Below are 19,076 nucleotides of genomic sequence, written 5' to 3' on the forward strand. Positions count from 1 at the left end.
CCATATCAGAGGCTTATTCAGGTTATTCCTGACTCCATGACTCAACCCACAGGCTGGAGACTGACTCTGTACAATGTAAATTTAGGACTCAGGGACATTTGGAATTACCAGCTCTGCCTCCTTTTCTCATCGGCCACCCTCCAGCATGAAGAAGGCTTAGCGTCTGAAAACAGTTTGTACACACAGTGCTTCATATTTAAAAACATGGGCTGAGGGACTCTATAACTACCTACCAGTTGAATTATTTGCTTATGTGCAGTCTTCAGAATCTAAAAAATAAGCCTGCTGATCACAAGAGAGAAATTATAATTTGCAAAAGATAGTAGCTTTAATGGACTAGAGCAATGGTTATCAACAGAGCATGTTTCTAACTTCAAGGTATAGTTTGTATAGAGATAAATTCCCACATATTGCTTTCATATACCTCTTGACCATTTCATTATCTTAAAATCTATTTTCTCGAGAAAAGGGTTAAAACAATGTTCATTAACATTAATTTTATAGCTACCCCGTGTAGCTCACTCTGGGGGGGGAAGCAGAGGGAGAAGGAGGAGGTATTAAAACAATGGTCAAGGGTCACAATGCTATGAAGGATTTGAATTCACTGCAATAAATATGTAAAGCTTTTGTTCCAAGTTAGAGAATTGAAACTTGTATATTAGTTCAAAATATAAATCTTACTTGTTTGAATGTAAACAACTTTGTCACCTTTTAAGAAAATTCAAAATATTTGTTTGATATCAAAAAAGCTCTGGGAAAAAATAAGATTACAGACAGAGAAAGTAAAGTTACAGCCTCAGATCTACTGAGAGACCAGGGTTTTAAGGCTCCTGTTCCCCATAAAAGATAGAATATGTACAGGGATCATGCCGTTTCATTCTCAGTGTCATCGCTGACTCTGTCAGGTGACTTTCTGCTAGACAGAGAAATCAGGGCTCATGCTAACAGGAAAGGTCCAGTTTACCAAGTGAAGTAAATGAGACTTCCACCAAATGAAGTGCTCACGTTGATTAGAAAAGAGTGCCTCAGAGTCCCTAAGACTTGCCCAGAAGTGTGGTGTTTGGGACTTTATTTCAGGCTGAGACACCACCTTGTCAGCTCTGCTTTAGCAGTTCCATGTTGTCTAGCTTAGATGAGGATGATGCAATTCAGGGTGGAGGCCTTGATTTCAAGCTAAGTAAATAGCACAACCTCCACCACAGATGGATCTTTGCATGGACAGTTACAAAAGCCCCAGCAGCCGTTGTCTCTGTATGTCACACAGTTGTTTTACAAAAACCCTAAAAAGAAGACTGTGTCTTCCATATATATGTGTGTGTGTGTGTGATGTAATTCTGAGAAAGATGCTTTTGTTCATGACATTACAATCACAGCAGAGTTGGAAGCTGATATTCAATAGATATGAATTAAGCTATTTAGATTGCACTGTTTAAAATATTTAATTCCCCCAGTAGCGATGAGCAGAGCACATCTGTCACTCAGATACTGCTTTCTAATCCATTGTCTAATAAAGGGAGCCAAGACTTCTTGGAGAAATGGCTGAATCTAGAACTGGGGCAGGAGACACACAGGATGAGCCTGGGACATCTTGTAGTGCCAAAAAGCAAGAAAGTTCCCTCCCACCAAATAAGTAAATAAAAAACCACGCATACACAGAATAATAGGAATTTGCCAAAGGGACACAGGAATCAACAGAGAGTTCCCAATGGCCAAAGCTGGACTGGTTGGAATAAATGAAATAAAATAGTATTAGAGTATAAGGCAAAGTATAAGATAAATATCCATGCATCCATACGGATATAGAGAAATGACTGAATAAATAGGAACAATGACACAGATTTCTCAGGCAAAAGAATTCCAGAAAATTTATGGAATACTTCAGCCTCAAGGAGGTAGAACATAATTCCTAACTGCAGAAGTGTGAGCTGAGTATACTGACTTCCCTCCAAAGGGAGCAGTCTGGAAGTGAGGGGAACTGGAGAAACTTTACAATGGAGAAAGCTGACAAACTGCCTCACCCAGGTGACCAAGCTTAACATCAGTGCTGGTAAACTATGGCGATAGTATGTACCATTGATACAATGTTATGCAAATGAACTTGGCCTACGTGGTCATCCTCCTGGAAACATACAACCCCAATATAATCTTGAGAAAAATGCGAGACAAATCCAAGTTTGGGATCTTCCTGCAAAATACCTGGCCAGCTCACCTAAAAGCTGTCAAGGTCACTAAAAAACAAGGGGAGTCTGAGAAACTGTTGCAGCCCTAGAAGGCTAAGGAGGCCTGACAACTAAAGATAATATGGTATCCTGGATTGGGTCCTAGAACAGAAAAACATTCAGTAAAAACTAAGGAAATTGAAATAAAAAATATAGACTTTAATTAATAATTTATTTAATTATTGGTTCATTAATTATGACAAATATGCCATACTAATGTAAGTGTAACTATATTAGGTATATAATTAATGTAAATGTAATTTGTGTATAGGGGAAACTTGGTGAGCATGCTGTACTATACTCACAATTTTTCTGTAAATCTAAATCTGTTCTAATATAAAATACAAAAATTTTTCTTAATATTCAATTGCATTACTACATGCTGGAAGGGATACCAAATAATGCTTTATTACAACACAAGAATTGAGGACAGGGGATGTAAATCACATTTACCAAATATTGTCCCTGAGAAACAATGAGTTTGTGCTGTATCTTAGTTTTAAGAGCCTAGCTTGTTTTCAATTGGCTTATTTAAATATGTATCTTACTTTGTACCATTAACCTTTCATATGCTTTGGATTAAAAGAGAACACATTTTAAAACTAAAACATTAAGTCATTAATTTTTTCTAACAAGTAATGCCATCAGTGTCTTTGGGACAGATACAGTCAATATAGGTGAAAGAGCAGGTGAGATTCAGTAAGGCCTTTGTGATATATCATGCTTTAAATGTTGCAGTTAAAATGATGTTGCAAATGTGTGATCTCTAAAATTCTTTCTTCACACACATACTTTTAACAATTACAGAATTTATGCTGTCTTAATGTTTTGATTTATTCTGGGAATTCAAATGTGCACATTGGAGGGGAAGACAAATTAGTGGCTGGCTTGACACAAGCAATGAAAACAGTTCTTATATTCATGTGGCTCATCTTCAGCCACAACTTTTGATGGGATGGGGTAGCAGGATGATCAGACCATGAAAAAATATACCGGTGAACTAGGAGAAGCAGTATCTCCCTTTTTCCTTTGAAAAAGCCTTATGAGAGACCAAAATATCTTAACCTGGTGTGCTTTGCTGCTGAAATTCTTTTGTCTTGTATTCATTCTGTGCGGTGTACATGGTAAGGACATTAGAGCTACAATTTTGATATCATTTTGTATGTGGGAACTTAAGGGTCTTCAACACAGAAGTCCCACAATAAGCCAAGTTATTAATTTAGAAAGAAATTAATAGTCTCATTAAAATGTGCATTATGCTTACACTAAAATGCCTGGGTTTTTTTTTACTAGACTATCATTGAGAAGCACAAAATGAATGTTCCAGAAACAATGAATGAAGTTCTTGATATGTCCGATGATGAAGGTATGAAAACGCGCTTTGAATTCATAATAATTGAGTGACTGTGTATTTGTTTCCTAAAGAAAGTTAATTACAAACATGTTTTTAGAAACATTGATCATGTTCTGTTGTAGTATCAAGAGTATGCATTTTTCATACACTCACATTGTTCACTTAAATCATGCAGTTCGTAAAGCCAATGCCCCAGAAATGCTCAGTGATGGCGAATATATCTCAGATGTGGAAGAAGGTATTTGTGAATTTTTATTGTGGTAAAAACTTTACTGGCTTTATCTTCTATTTCTTATCTTTGAAATGTGACACTTCCTTGAATTACTAACTTTTCATTTTATCTTGCAATTATTAATTGATGTATCATTTAAATAACATGTACCTGGTAATACCGTCTTCTTTTCGCCTCTTTGAATCCTCCTCCTCAAACCTATTTTCCAACTTGAAAATACAAGTGTCACTAATTATCTGGATTATGTTTTTATTGTTTCCATTTGTAGAAAGGGAAATAGGATTAATGTTTATAGCTGAAGTATTTTTTTAAATAAATAAGAGAAGGTAGCCTTACAGATAAGGTATTAAATGCCCATTCTAAAATATACTCTAAGCTTTGTAGTTTTTGAACCTGAAAAATGAAAACTCAACCTGAAGAAAACTGCTTTCAAAATGCGAATTTTCAATATTGATTTCATAAGAGATCAAAATAGAAATGATTGTAGCTATATTTCATGTGCTTAAAACAAAGTGTTTATTTTCTGCCCTACTTAAAAATCAATGCATTTGACCACATCATGACAGACATATTAAAGAATGACATTTTTCAAAGATTTATTGGAAAGCTAGCATTTTCATAGTGCATAAATACCGTAAAGATGGCAAATTTTGGAGTTTTACTGAAATAGTGAAATTTTACTTACACTAGTATTAATAATTGTTTCTTTCTTGCATCATTGGTCTCTCTAGAACCACATTCTATCTTATTTCCCCCTCCTTTACCATTTCTCATGTAGTATTTTCCACTTGGATCAGTCTTAGTGCTGCTAGTCTTTGTCTACTTTTAGGCAATCTTCCCTATTTTAATTATTGGTTCCTTCTTTGATTTGTACAAATTTAATTGCAAACCTACATAGTGAAAAAGCATATCTGATCCAGTCACTTTAATTTTTAAAAATTAATTCAGTGACTGCCTAATGTAAGGGTCTTGTGGCTGAGAACTGCGTGCCAGGAAGAGCTACATTCTTTAAGCACCTGTCTCGTTGTTTTGATAAATGTTAAAGACTTTTACTCATTTTTCTTTCTTTTCTTCTAAAACATCAGCTATATGTTTACCTCTGTCCTATCTCTGATTGGATATTTGTATCATCTCTAGGATTTTAAGAATAACATGCCTTACTGTCATACTACATTTCAATGCCTTCTTATGCAACATTTTCAGACCAATTTCTTTGTGTAGAAGGTAAAGGAAAAGTGATGTTCTCACATAGATGTGTACAAACACAAAACACATCAATAGTACATTTTTCAAACGAAATTATTGTGAAATATAATAAACACTCACAGACCTAAAACTATGCTAGTTTTTAACAAAATGTCCCAAAACTGCAGCACGGATGAGAGGCCAAGTTTGAATCGACTGTGTAACAGCCTTATATATGTAGTCACCAAATAACCAAACCAATACTTTGAAAAAAAATTTTAAAACAGGAGAAATTTTGAATCCCTTCATTTGAAAATAATTTATCTAGCTGTGTAACTAGAAATGACAATCATGTCCTTTAGATTTATCTCAGATTGGAAATTTAAAATTCAACAGCAAACTTAATTCTCATTTTACCCATCTTTCTCTAGACTCTTTGGCCCTTGCTTTGTGGGTGTGCTCATGGGCTTTTGGAATTGCGTGGCGTTTGATCTCATAATGTTGTAGACTTTAATGTCAGAAGGGGTTGCTTAAAGGCCACTCAGTGTGAACAACAGCCATCTGGTGCAGGAGTCGCCTCTGTAAAATCCTCTGCTGATGGGAGGCCCTTTGTCCAAATGATGGGAATTCCCAGACTGCCTATTCCATCGTGAACTGCGATGACCTTAGAAATTCTTTATTTTATTGAGTGTCCTTTTCACTGATTCAGTCTTCTTTTCATTAATTAAAGCTCTGATACAGTTGGCAATATTTAAAACAAAATCTGCCTCTTCATGCGACAATCCTTCTGATCTTTAAAAACACCTTCATTTTTCTTCGTGTTTTTTTAAATCTCAAGCTATATGATCACCACTGTTCCCTCGCCATCACTGCTGGCTCCTATGCTCATCCCAGTGTGCCCATATCCACCTTACGTTGAGGTGACCAGAACTGAACACAGAACTCCAGGTATAGTCTGATCAAAGCTGAATGTTGCCGGGCTGTTGCTTGTCCATGGAGGACATTAAAAATCTGTTAAAAGATCAAGATATTTTTGAGATTATGAAGCCCACTTAATTTGTCCCTAAATTTTGGTTACGTGAGCTCTCACAAAAAGCCACATTGCCCTATCACGTATTTGCATGATTCTCTGCTGCATAAACTAGCATTTCTATATTACTCCAAATCCCAAAGCAAATCATTTTGAAATTTTAATTCTAAAAGGCTCCCTGCAACTTTAATGATAGTTTTTACTTCTGACTCATTTGCCTAATAGTTGCCCAAGCTTTTGCTACTTTAGTTGAATTTGGTGCTGCTGTTTTAGTAAGCCCTAATGGACAATAAAACTGTTTATTTCCATGAAATAATGGCAAATGTTTATTTCCACAAAACACCAGGATGTTTTGAATATCTGTCTTAACAAGAACTGGTAAGAGATTATTGCACTGCTGAGGATATCAGCAGCTTTTAAAAGCAAATAAAAATAATAAGCAAAAAAATGCTGTTAGTTTTTCTCAAGAAAGAAAAGAAGAATGAGTTTGTTTGAATATGGGAAAATATAATCTTAAATTATAAAAATCAAGTAAATATTAAGAGAGCAATGCCAAGAGTGGCCTCTCTTTTCCTTCCCCATCTTTCTCTTTTCCTTTTTCTTCTTTGCTTTCACCTCCTTCTTTGGTCCACTATGAGAAATCAGTATAGGTGGAAGAATGTTTGGATTACTTCCACACAAAAAATGTAAGGAAAACAAATGTAGACAGTGTTATCAGTTAAGGACCCATGGGAGCAATGGAGCCAAGTTACAGAGTAGAGCAAAGGTCAAAGAATCAGCAAAGCAATGCAGAAGGAAAGGAGGTAAAGCAGCCTTACCTAGGCAGCTTTTAAGCCCACACATTATACAGGTAAGGGGTAAGCAGAGCTGATTCCGTAAGTATCTTGGTGCTCTGCCTTCTTAACCAGAAAATAAGTTGCACATATACAAACTTAACATTGATTCTAGTGCCAGTTGGATTCTTAATATTTTACAGTTCAGTTTGTAATTAAAAAGGAAGAAAAGAAGAGGGAGGGAAGGAAGAAAGAGAGAGAAAGAAAAGATAGAAGAAGAGGGAAAGAAAGAAAGAAAGAAGAAAATAGAGATTAAGATTCAAGGTGACTTCTGGTTGGGGTCCCTCTTCCAGGAGATTTCACAGTTGACTGGTTCAATGCTGATTTTTAAGTTCAAATTCCTACAGAAAGTATTTTGTAAATTTTAAGAATTCTATAATATGCTATTTTAGCTTGCAGAATTCTAGTGGGTTGGTTACAGTAACAGATTTAAATAAGTATAGATGGGACATAATGAGAAATGGAATTAAGGCATGGAGAGTAAAAACCAAAAGGGCAGCTCTGTGAAATAGGACTCAACTCTACAGGTTTATGATACAACGGGATGAGGCAAACCCTTGCTAGGAAGAATTATTTAATTCTCAGCCACTTACCATTTTCGTAGGGCTGTAAAATCTCTTTCAGGTTCAAATGCAGACACTAAATATTAAAAGAAAAAAAGAGGCTAAGGACACGTGGCAGAAGGACACATGATTATCAGATAGATACAGATTTGAGATAAAATGAAGCAATAAAATTTCATCAAGATATTACAGAGATGTAAGGGATGATGACAGTCCTGCTCAGCTCACCAGTGTGTCAAATCCAGTGCCCTTTGGAAGTCACAGCAAATTAAAATCTACAGATTTTGAAGAATGGAAAAGGCAGGTCAGCATCATATAGCCCATGTTCTCCACTATATTGATGAGGAAGCAAAGCCCAGATACATGTGGAGGGGCTTACCCAATCAGGGTAGGCACAGAGCCGTACAAGAAGGCAAATCTGACAGTCTGTGGTTTTAGCTCATGTCTTTTATTGCTACCCTAACATGATCTGTTTCCTTAAAGAACCAAAGAATGTATTTTTTTAAGCTTCTAAAAAATGTGTGCTTAGGAAAGGGAACAAGTCATACTCTTAGAAATTATCACAAGGTAATACTATTTTTTAAAGACCTTGGTAAGACTACAGTAGAAATAATATACCTTCCTTAGACCATCTTGGCAAAAGAAATATGCAGCCCAAGGTGCAAATTCAAGTAAAATAAATGTGAACATAATTTAGAATAGGTTTTAAGAATTACAAGCAAATAGTTGTAGTAAACATATCTTGAGTATTCTCAATTAGGAGTGAATAAGCAGAATTTGATTTGGCACAATCTGAAACTCAGAAAAAGTAGGAGAAATGACTATGAGAGACATAAAGCTGAATATCAAGAAAACCACTAGGCAAATGCCTCTAAGGACCTCTTCTCACCAAATTACTCTCCTGCTGTCCTAATCTCCTCATCCTGGTAAATAAAGACTATTATGTTTTTAGCTTTGTAGATCTGAAGAAGCCTTAGACAAATAGCTTGCCACAGGTGGTCATGGTTGTTACACAGGAGTCGTTCTTCACCTGAAATTTTACTATTTTACAAATACCTGTTAAAATCATAATATTTGGCCTTTGCCTGACATTTGTCTGCTTACAATTAATCTTTCAAATAGATATTATGTAATTGCATGCTACTCTCAGCACTAAAGTCAAAATGAAATACCAGAAGCAGAGACCAAATATTATTCTCTGTTGTATGCCGAGATCCTAGTACACTGCCTGGCACACAGCAGATCTTCAGTGCATGTTTGGACAGTGCATTCAAGTGGAGGGAGACTCAAGGAAAGACAGTTGGACAAATTTCTGAGAACAGGAAGGATAGAGAAAATTTGCCTGCCGTGCTCCCTTTTCCTTCCATTAAACCCCATCTCACTGAGGTAGGCCTAGGCTATGTACTGAATAATAAACAGCTTTATCTTGACTCTCCCAAGGTGTGTCTGCATCTTAAGGAATAGTTAATGAATTTAAAAGAATTTCCAGCTAAAGAAAAACATCTGTGGGCTGGGATAGAGGAACTTTATTCTACAACAGAGCCTGTGCTATCTTCAGTATCCTATCTTTGGAATTGGAATTGTCTAGAGATTTTTACCCATACTGTCCACTTACTCTGCCATGTCTCCATTTAAATTCTCCAGATATATTAACTTGTCATGCCCTAAAACCCTCCAAAACAGTCTCTTCCCACCATTCTCCATCTCAGTAAATCACCCAAGCCAAAACTGGTCACCAAGTGTGATCTCCCTTTTCTTACCACTCATATCCTCTCCATCAACAAGTCATGTCAGCTCCACTTCCAGAATACATCTTATTTCTCTCTTCTCCACATCCCCACTGCCACCAGCCTAATCCCACCCACCAGCATACTACAGGAGCCTCTTCACACATCTCCACTTCTCTTCCCCCATAGACTCAGCTTTCTGCACAGCATCCTTGGCAATCTATTAAAAAATACAAACTGGATCATGTTCATTCCATTCTCCACTTTAAAACCTTCCAAAGCTTATAGATTTTTAAGATTCTTTTAAGTTGTTGCATATAACTGTAATGCATTAATTTTCATTTCTATATAATATTCCATTGTGTGCCTGTACCGTAATTAAGTTATCCATTCTGCTGATAGAGATATGGGTTGTTTCTGATCTGGGGCTCTTGCAAACAAAGCTGCTAGGAACCTTCTTATGTCTGGCTCCTGATACTCACATGTATGTGTTTCTGTACGGTGGAGACCTAGCATTATAGTAGCTGTTGTTGCACATTATGCAAAGACAACAGAATTCACCAAAGAGTTACACTAGAATTTATGAAATTAGATAGTGGAACTATATTTTTTAAAAGCAAAGAAAAGAGTATCAGAAAGAAAGTGATTACCATGAGGAGGGAAGCAGAGGCTGTGGTTAGGATGGTGGGGGCATGGGGGGTAGGGGGGCGCTTCTGAGGTGCTGATCTAGTTCTTAACCTAGATGATGTTTATTTTAGAATCATTTGTTAAAATGTGCATTTGCATTTTATGTATTCATCTGCATGGTTGCTACATTTCATGCTAAAAGTAGCCACCACCTCTAATACAGATACCCCCAAAAAAGTTGAAATAAACACTAGAAGTCAGTGCAGGGGCTTTTTGTCAGCTCTCTGACCTTAACCTCTACTCTAGCATCAATGGTACATGGTAATTTAGATAACTGTCCCACAACTGTTGGGTTATTGTAAGTTTTAAAAGAGATCATGTATAAAGGATTTAGCCCAAAGATCTCAATAAATGTTAGTTACAAGGTACCCCAGCTTGCTTACTTTTCTCAAAGTAGCTGAGAGCATTACTATTACTATCATTCCTAAGTTATACTTAGTCCTAATTTCACACTCCACAAAGTATTATTAGTCCTAATTTGCATTAAGGAATATGAGCTCAAAGAGTTTAAGACATCTGGTCAGGTTCTCAGAGCCAAGGAAATTGGAATTTGAATTTAGTTTTTTGCTCCAACTTTCTCCTCTGTGAGAGGTAAAAATGACAAGGAAATTCAAAAAAAGGCCTCCAGAGGAAGCAGTTTAATAGATACAATGTGGACAAGTGGACAGTTTTGGAAGGGCTAGAAGTATAGACACTGGAAACAAGTGTTGCAAGTTCAGAAAACTTTCTGGTGAAAGTGTCAGAAACAGCAAAGCAGGGGAGTCACAGGAGCCCTGGATGAGGACCCAGGAAGAGCGAGGAAGAGAAGCAGTTTTAGAAAGCTCTGGGCACTGTGACATTCAAAGAGGAAGAGAAATGCCAAAGGATCTGGCGAGCAAGTGAGCGGCGGAGGACGCAAACCAGAAGAGGTTCTAGCGGAGGCCCCTGAGAACTTCCCGGGAAAGGCCCAGGCAGACAGGCCAGGCAGCGTGGGACCCCATGGCCTCATGGCTGTAGACATAGAATAGAGTAGCTCAGATGTAGTGGGGCGGGGGGTGGGGGGGTTGCTTTTTGTTTTCCCCAGCTGTGGTAGAGCGAGTAGCTGGAGTGGCCTGTGAAGGAATGGGAACAGGGATTGCTTTAAGAGATGGCCCGTAGTGATAAGCATGCCTATTGACTAAGAACAATAGGCTGCTTTTTCATTCTACTAAAACATGTTGTAATTTTGAATATGCTCCCTCATCCCCAAATTATTTTAGTCCCTGCCCATCTACCTGGAAAGTCTGACCTGCTTCATGTGGAAGTGGGTCCTAATCTGAGCACCTTAGCCTCCCCCTCCACACACTGGGACCCTTATACACGAGGAGGAAAGTGGAGTGTCAGCATGGAGAACAGGTGGGCATTGGGTGGGCAGAGAAGCCAGGGAAGACACAGATGGGAAGGGTGGGCTGACCACCTGGACGAGGAGGGTGGTGAGAGTAAACTGACACAGGCTCTGCCTGTCTTCACCTGGTGTGTACACATCTTTTAGGCAGAGGTGGGAAATACAGAGCAAACCAACAGGTGGGTGTTTTTTTGGCCCTGCACAAGGAAAGGTGTTGGAGAGAAGGAAGGAGGAAAAGGTCAGATCCCAGCCACCAAGTATACACGGTCCAAGTGCAGCGAACCTGCTTCTGTTTCGTCCACTCAGTCCTTTTACACCTAAGTAATGAAGAGCCCAGATTAATGAGATCTGGATACAGGGATGAGGCTAGATGAATAGGTACAAAAGAATGAATAGAACCAGTTGGCATGGCACTGCCACCTTGCGTTGAGCTACCTGATTTCTCTAAGAACCAGTATTTTACTACCTGATTTCACAGGGGTAGTAATTTTTTCATTGTCTAGTCTTTATATGTGCCATAGATTTTAGATAATGTGAACAGTGTAAGTAACCTTGTACTCCTTTCTACCTGCATTCTGTTAGTCCTAGGTGTTTATTTGACCAAGTCAGTGTAATATCCAATCTTACTTAGATGATTTAAGGGTAATTTCTGGGTTAGGATTAAGGAGATTGATAAAAATGTGAAAAAGTTATAGTGTCTGTCTCAGTGTTGTCTTTTTCTACCTTTTACAGAAAAGATATGGAATTCTTTTCCTTTCTGAGATGGGTTTGTTTATTAACCCAACTGAGATCACAGGGGACATTTTTCATTGCTGCATCTGGAAAAGTTCCAACACTGAGTCATACATGGTTACTTTAGAAACTATATGTAGCCTGAATTAAGGAGCAGTAAACTGCTATCCAGTTTTTAAAAAGAAGCATCTCCAATCATGAAGAACAGAATAATGTATATATGAGTAAAGAATCAAATTGACTTTGTTCTCTTTAAAAAAAAATCAGCCTGAGCAGAAAGTCTTTTGTTCTGCGGGGTAACAGCAACTTGTTCTTGGTGGTGGTTACCATTCAAGCCTGATACCTTTTTTGGCCCCTTATAAAGCAAGGATCTTACGGGCACCTAGACCTAGATAAAGGAAGAAAGAACACAGCAATGGCCCTCCCACCAGAGGTGCATGAATCCCTTAAAACTATGCATACTTCTTTAGCCTTCCTAAAACCACCTATTTCATACATTGTACATCTAACAATTTTCTCGACTCATCCTATTATTCTCTTCAGAAGGAAAGCAAGAAAATATTATATTCTAAAACTCATTTTTTGCAAGAACAACCACTGCCACCAGGAAATGCAGGAAAACAGAGGGTTATAAGTTCAGGCCCAGCGTCTGCTGCTTCCTGCCTGCAGGGCCCATGGAGAGCACAGGGCTGGGAGAGAGCTAGTTCCCTCCATTCTTCCTCTTGGTGTTGGGACTCTCAGCCTCTCTCTGAGCCTCCAACTATCCCAGAAGATAGTGAAGTCATGAGTGTCACCCTGGTCCCCCAGCTGGACGACACAGGAATGCTGTACTACACGCATGAACTCCTTGAAGTAGACATACCACGTCACTGCCTCTCATCAGCCTCTCAGGATATTCACAGGGAACCTGGCTTGATACAAGCACTTGCTCCAAACTGCAAAATGATAGGTGAAATATATGCAGATTTAGAATTGAAGTAACTTTTTCCCATGATTTATTGTGTAATCCTAGGAGAGAATAAAACTTTAAAAAGTAAAGTTTGTGTGGATGGGGTCCTAACACTACCATACTCCTATTCCTTTCTGCTCTTGCTTCCTTACTTTCCTGAGAATGAAAACACTGGGGATTGAGGAAAAAGACATCTGAGCACATACAGTCACTTGGATTCTCCATGATAAAAATTTATTGTCTAAAATTTATTGTCTATTAGGGAAAATATGTATCTTTTGTATAAAGTTTTGAATTGATGGAATATATTTTCAAGGTTCTCAGCATTTGTATATCCCTTTTTTGGACCTTCAAAAAAACAAAGTAAGCTGTTTGATCTGTCTCATCTCTAAAGGGATTAATGGCTCAACAGGGAGTTGCTTAGCTCCTTTGCTTTCTTTTGAGCTTTTAGGATACTTTGTAAATTCTCTAGCACATCTTTTGTCACTGTAGCACCATGGTTAAAAGTTTGGATTCTGCAACCTGACTTTGTGGGTTCTAATCCAACTCGACCACTAACTAATGTATGAGTTTTGAAAACAGAACCTCTCTGAATCTGTTTCTTCATCTGTATTAGGGAAATAATAGTACCAGCTTCTTAGGGCTGAGGATTAAATGAGATGTGCTCAGTTAGTGCAAAGTCTAGCACATACGAGGCACTAAATAAATTGTAGCAAACAGGAGTTAGTAGTGCAGTATTTCTGTTTGTGTCCTGGTCTTAACCTCTTTGGAAACTAAATGCCTCAAAGGCAATAGTTAACTTTCCTCATAACAGAGGTCCTAACCCAGTGCCCTATTGTCTCGCTACTCAAAGTGTGGTTTGCAGCCACCTGGGAGCTGTTACGCACACAGAATCCGAGGGCCTACCCTAGACCTATGGAATCAGTGTCTGCATTTTAGCAAGGTCCTACCTTGCTCTTGATTTATTGAATTCAGTTGCTGAAGCTGGTATTTTAATTATTCAAGTAATTCCCTCCAGGAAAATAGATATTTAGTTCTGTAGAATCGATATTGCCATTAGGTAACTGACCTTGATTAGCAAGGATTCTTTAAACCCTTGGTCATCAAAGTGGGATCGCTGAACCAACAGCATCAGAGTCATTTGGGAATTTGTTAAAAATGCAAATTTTCAGGAGATTCAACTACATCCTATAGGTTGAGAATAACTTTTTTGGAACATTGGGGAGGGCCAGAAGTACCAAATTAAAAATGTGCGTCTCCTTCTTCCTGCTTTGTTGTTTCATTTCTTCTGTCCCATTTCTTAAGCGGGAAGTAGGGTCAAATACTGTGGAGTATTGAGTTTCCTTTCCATATTTTCTGGATGTTTGTTGGTGCAAATATACATCGTAATATCTGCCTGGCAGACCTGAGTATGTCAAATACCTGTTCTGGGGTATGGAACACGCAGCTTATGTGAGTTATCTCAGTCCCTGTGTTTTGCTTTCTTTTTGTTTTATTTTGTTAATTTTATTCATTTTTTGAATAGGTGATAGATGCACATGGTATAAAATTTCCAAAGTACAAGAGTTTATGGTGAAAAGTAAGTTTCCCTCCCTTCCCTCACTTCATAATATAACAGCCATCTCCAAAGGCAATCACTGGACTTTCTTGCACACATTGATTGAGCAGCTGCTATGTGCCAGGTGCTGTTCTGGGCAGTGGACATGGAACAAAACAGACAAGAATCCCTGTCATCAGTTTACATTTTGGTTCCCAATTTCTTGAAATATTTTTTCAATAGCACAACATAATGCAGTAATTAAAAGTAAGGTTCTGTAGTTAAGTCAACTGATTTTGAATTCAGTTTTTCCCATATTCTAAGTGATGCTGGCTTATTTACCATTGTGAACTGGGTTTTCTTTTATCTTGAAATGGAGATAACAATTCTGTTTTTTAACATTATTATCAATACTGCCATTAGGTAACTGAGAATTAGGTAATTGTGAGAATTACTTCAAGTAATACTTATAAAGCACCAAACAGTGCCTAGAACATAGTAAATGCTCAATAAATATTAGTATTGATTGTAATGATGTGATCTCATTCTACTAGTCTATAATGTAAGCTATAAATGGTTGAAGGTTTTCACTTCCTCTCTGCTGTGTGATAATCAAAAAAATCACTTTTTTCAGAACAAGCACAGTTAATTTAATTCTTCTAAATTCTGATCATTAACTGCTTGTCTGTAAGATGATTTGCTGAGTTCTATTAAGAAACCAACTCCTAATAAATCACTAATGTGTAATCTGTTCCTCTTTATTCTTTCTAATCTAGTTTTTCTTTTTTTTAAAATCCTGTGTAATTTTGAAGATTTCCATTAATTCACCTGGAGGTGTTTTATTAATTTCAGCTTTATAATGTTATAAAATACATAACTTGGGGAGATTCTACATTTCACAGCAGAGGAATTAAGCACTCTGGGCAAAGTTTCTGGCAATATAATATGGCATAGTTACCTTAAGGAACTTTCTTTACGATTCTAGTCTCCAGCCAGATGGGAAAACAGCTCTCAACTCCTGGAAAAGCAACAAAAGTATTCCTTGATTATGGCCTAAAGGGGGAGACAATTAGAAAAAACTACACACAAGGAAAAAAGGAAAGAAAAGAACTCCTAGAGCATGAAAACACTTTTAGATATTAGGCCAAGAACTGTTTCCTTTATTCAGCATAAGAAGAATTATTAGTGGGCATAATGTAAGGTTGCAAGAAAGTTGGTTCAGGTATATTCCACCATGCACTGACATAGACCCTTGACTTAGAATCTAAAAAAGAATGAAGGTACACCTTTTTGACCAACCATAGTCCTGATAATCATGTAATATGTTCTCTGTCTTTCTCTCCTTTATTCCTGATTCTATTTTGTATTATTTCCTGGTAGACTAAGTGTATAGATCTTTGAAAGGTTGACTGTGGTACAGGAAACCTCTTCTCCTAACTTAGGCATGATAGGAGGACTAAGAAGAGGGAATAGTTGGGAAATTAAGTGAAATGCCTCTGAATGGCTTTTACTATTTAGTTAGTAATGGAATCAAGGTAGATTTGGGGTGTTTTGTGTTGTCCTGTAAACTTTTCCAGTCTCTGGTATTTTATTGTCAGTAATGGGTTAACAATAATAACAGTACATCAGTACTCATTATTTTGAAAGGCATAAAGTCAATACTAAATAGATGAGGCCTCTTCTAGTGGCATTAACCAGTGTACTTCTACTGGACTTTTGTCTATACTAATCATATAATGCACTATGGAACTAACTATAATTTATTCGGAATGCATTAGGCATCTGTTGTGTGACCTCTTTGACTTACCTTTGAACCTTGTCCTTTTTCATTCCTTTCTGTTTCCACTACTTATTATACCCACTTCTGAACTCAGTGGTGTAATTTATTGCCATCATCTCCCATGGTTGTGTGAGTTAACTGGGCTCAGCGGAGTTCTTGAGCTCTTTCATGAGATTACAGTTAGATGGCAGTGGAGGCGGAAGTAACGTCAGGATGTTCCTTGTGGCTCTTCATTCAAAGGGCTGTTGCCTCCACTAGAATGTCTGGAACAGCCAAGGACTGACTAGGATTCTCGCTCTTTCCATGCCACCTCTCCATATAACTACCTGGACTTTCTTTACAGCACGGTGGTCTCATGGTAGTGAAATTTCTTAACAGTGGAATTGGCTTCCCCCAAACAAGTGTTCCAAAGAGACTTAGGCAGAAACAGCAAAGTTTCTTTAAAATCAAACTCAAAAATCATGCAAAATCACTTCCCCTGTATTTTATTGTTCAAAAATTGAGCCACCCAGATTCAAGTAAGGGTAGTTCATTGGGCCATGAATACAAGGAAACGTGGTTCACTGGAAAGGGCAGCAACGACATGTTTAAACACTAGATACCACACCCTCTTTGCCAGAAAATAGCCAAGTTTACCTATAATACAACTGTTAAGCGACTGTGTGAAATACTAGGAAACATAAACCCACACAAGTACTTCTTAGGAAGTGAAAATTTGTGGTTCTTGGTTATATATATATGTTTATACATTTTTTTGACTTAATATATCTGATGTATGAGTGTTGTGATTCATAGAATTTCCTTTATTGGCTTACACAATTTGTACCTGTTGGTCAGAAGCTTCTACTAATCAGATCTTTTTGGATTATAGAATGGTTTAAAGGCAGTTCACAAGTGACTCGGTGTAATTCACCTAATAGTAGTGTGATGTGCTATACAATAATTATAGAATATTTTGTTTATTGAAAGGAAAATGAGTTTTCTTATTATCATTCATTCATTCAATCAGCAAATATTTGTCGAGTGATGAACCAGGCTCTGGCTTAGGCCAGGGAGAGCAGGGACATGCCACTGTGGTTGCATTTTTGCTCTTACAAGTATCAGTAGTAACAAATTTAAATGCTAACTATATGAGTTTATTTTGGGGCACTGAAAGTTGTGTTACAGACTAAAAATACCAGTTAGTGCTAATTGAGCCCTTACGTTGTGCATTATTTTATTTAATTACCCCAAAGAGATCTTAGGATAGAGGCAGGGTTACTATCCCAGTTTTGTAGAGGTTTAAATTGTGACTTAGAGTAAACGTTGTTCCAAAGGTCACCTTATCAGTAGAAGATGAAGCTTGGATTTGAATCCAGAGTACCTACTATGCAAAAACTGCATTAGAATAATATCGTTGCTTTTATTTCTAAATTCTGTGCCTTTTAAGAAGTGTTTTGACCATTCTGAAGTGATAAATACCTAATTATTTAATGTCATAAGGCTGTTTTTATTAGTCTTTGGCCAAATGTATTGACAGCTCCCACTCCCATCCCAACTCCAAGATTCTTTTGGTTTCAGTGACCATTTCTTAAGTCTAAGAAGGATGGGTAAAGAATAGAAACTTAATTTTATTGGCATTTTGCTGTATATCAGTCATCAGGCTTGACATGCCAAAAAGAGTGGTGCTAAGTTGCTGTGGCATGTAGGTAGGAGGAAAAGCACACCACCACCTTCTCCCTTAGTTAAAGCAATCATGAATTCCAAAAGTATTTATGGGGCACTTACAATAGGCCAGGCCCAGAAAAAAATTGGTTCCTAATCTAGGGCATCTCACTATCCAGCGGGAGAAACTAAGCAGATGTTTTTACTGGCAGTTCACTCAGATAAGGGAAGCTCATGTGAGGAACACCTAACAAGACAGTGAGTCCAAGCTGGGAGGAGTCCTGGAGAGAGTCAGATTGGAGAAATCACTCGGGTGAAGAAGAGGGGTAAAGGTTTCATCAGGAGAGTGCACCCTGTGTAATGGTTCAAAGTCTAAGGAGTTTCAGGAATTCTGGGGACAGAAACAATTCTGTATAACAGAAGGGTAGGATGTGTGTCAAGAACAGTGGCCAGAGAGAGGCTGACCAAGATGTCAGGAAGGAACCTTCTCAGTGCAGTCCTTGCAAGAAAGTTTGAGTGACAACCATCATTGAGTAAGGCTTTGCTCAGTAATTTGGAATTTAAGTGCAGGTACGGAAAACAGGTTAAGGTTCAGGTATTTTCTCCGTTTTAACCATGACCTCCCCTTACATTCTTTACAGAGTTGGAAATCCCTGTTTTGCTTGGGAATATTTTTTAATATGCACAAAGCATTATAAATGGCTCCCTGTCTATGTCTGCATGTTTACAATGTTGATTATGGCCTGCTGGTCAAATTAAAGCACCAGGCATCATATCATCTTAATATGAAATGAATCGTTTATTTATTCACCTATTTACACATTTATCCAGGAAAAACAAATCTGTTTCCCACTTTATCAGTTCTACAGATTCAAATTCTGTGTATTTAGGTAACACTCGAAGAGAGAGATGCACCATCCTGAAAGAGTGCCTCACACCACTTCCAGCAGTACAGTTTCAAAACCCTTTACTTACTTTCTAGCCTTATTCTCTGGCTATTCTGAGAAAAAAGCAATTGCAGTTGCCCCTCCAGCGTAGCCAGATGGAAGATGCAGAAGTCTCACTAGTTTTTCCTCCCCTGCCAATATACACAGGGTGGAGCAGGGAGAAGAGAGGCCAGGAGCCTCAGAGAGGGAAACAGTGTGACAGCAAAGTGACAGAGCCCCAGCCCAGTCGGCCTCTCCCCTGGGGGGCAGGAGCCCCTCCCCCCCCCCCCCCCCCCCCCCCCCCCCCGCCCAGGC

At 38.0% G+C, this 19,076-nt stretch overlaps 1 protein-coding gene and 1 long non-coding RNA gene across 8 annotated transcripts in view; one reads left to right on the forward strand and one right to left on the reverse strand.

Moving 5' to 3' along the window:
• The window catches only part of ANK3 (ankyrin 3), a 661,312-nt gene that overhangs the window by 534,541 nt on the left and 107,695 nt on the right, over nt 1-19,076 (forward strand). For 5 of the 7 annotated variants that reach the window (XM_073241010.1, XM_073241012.1, XM_073241007.1 and 2 more), the window contains 2 exons: nt 3,513-3,585; nt 3,749-3,811. In XM_073241010.1, coding sequence (XP_073097111.1) covers nt 3,513-3,585; nt 3,749-3,811 — 136 coding nt within the window. Of the gene's footprint in view, nt 1-3,512; nt 3,586-3,748; nt 3,812-14,399; nt 14,454-19,076 lie in introns of all 7 variants that reach the window. The other 2 variants (XM_073241006.1, XM_073241011.1) reach the window with 1 other exon arrangement.
• Nucleotides 3,848-19,065, reverse strand: LOC140850412 (uncharacterized). Its single transcript, XR_012133237.1, has 3 exons — nt 15,370-19,065; nt 7,447-7,492; nt 3,848-6,001 (listed from the first exon to the last, which is right to left on the reverse strand). It is a non-coding gene; the product is annotated as an uncharacterized lncRNA (long non-coding RNA).

The sequence above is a fragment of the Manis javanica genome, chromosome 7 (assembly GCF_040802235.1).
Source record: "Manis javanica isolate MJ-LG chromosome 7, MJ_LKY, whole genome shotgun sequence".
Classification (NCBI taxonomy): Eukaryota; Metazoa; Chordata; class Mammalia; order Pholidota; family Manidae; genus Manis; species Manis javanica.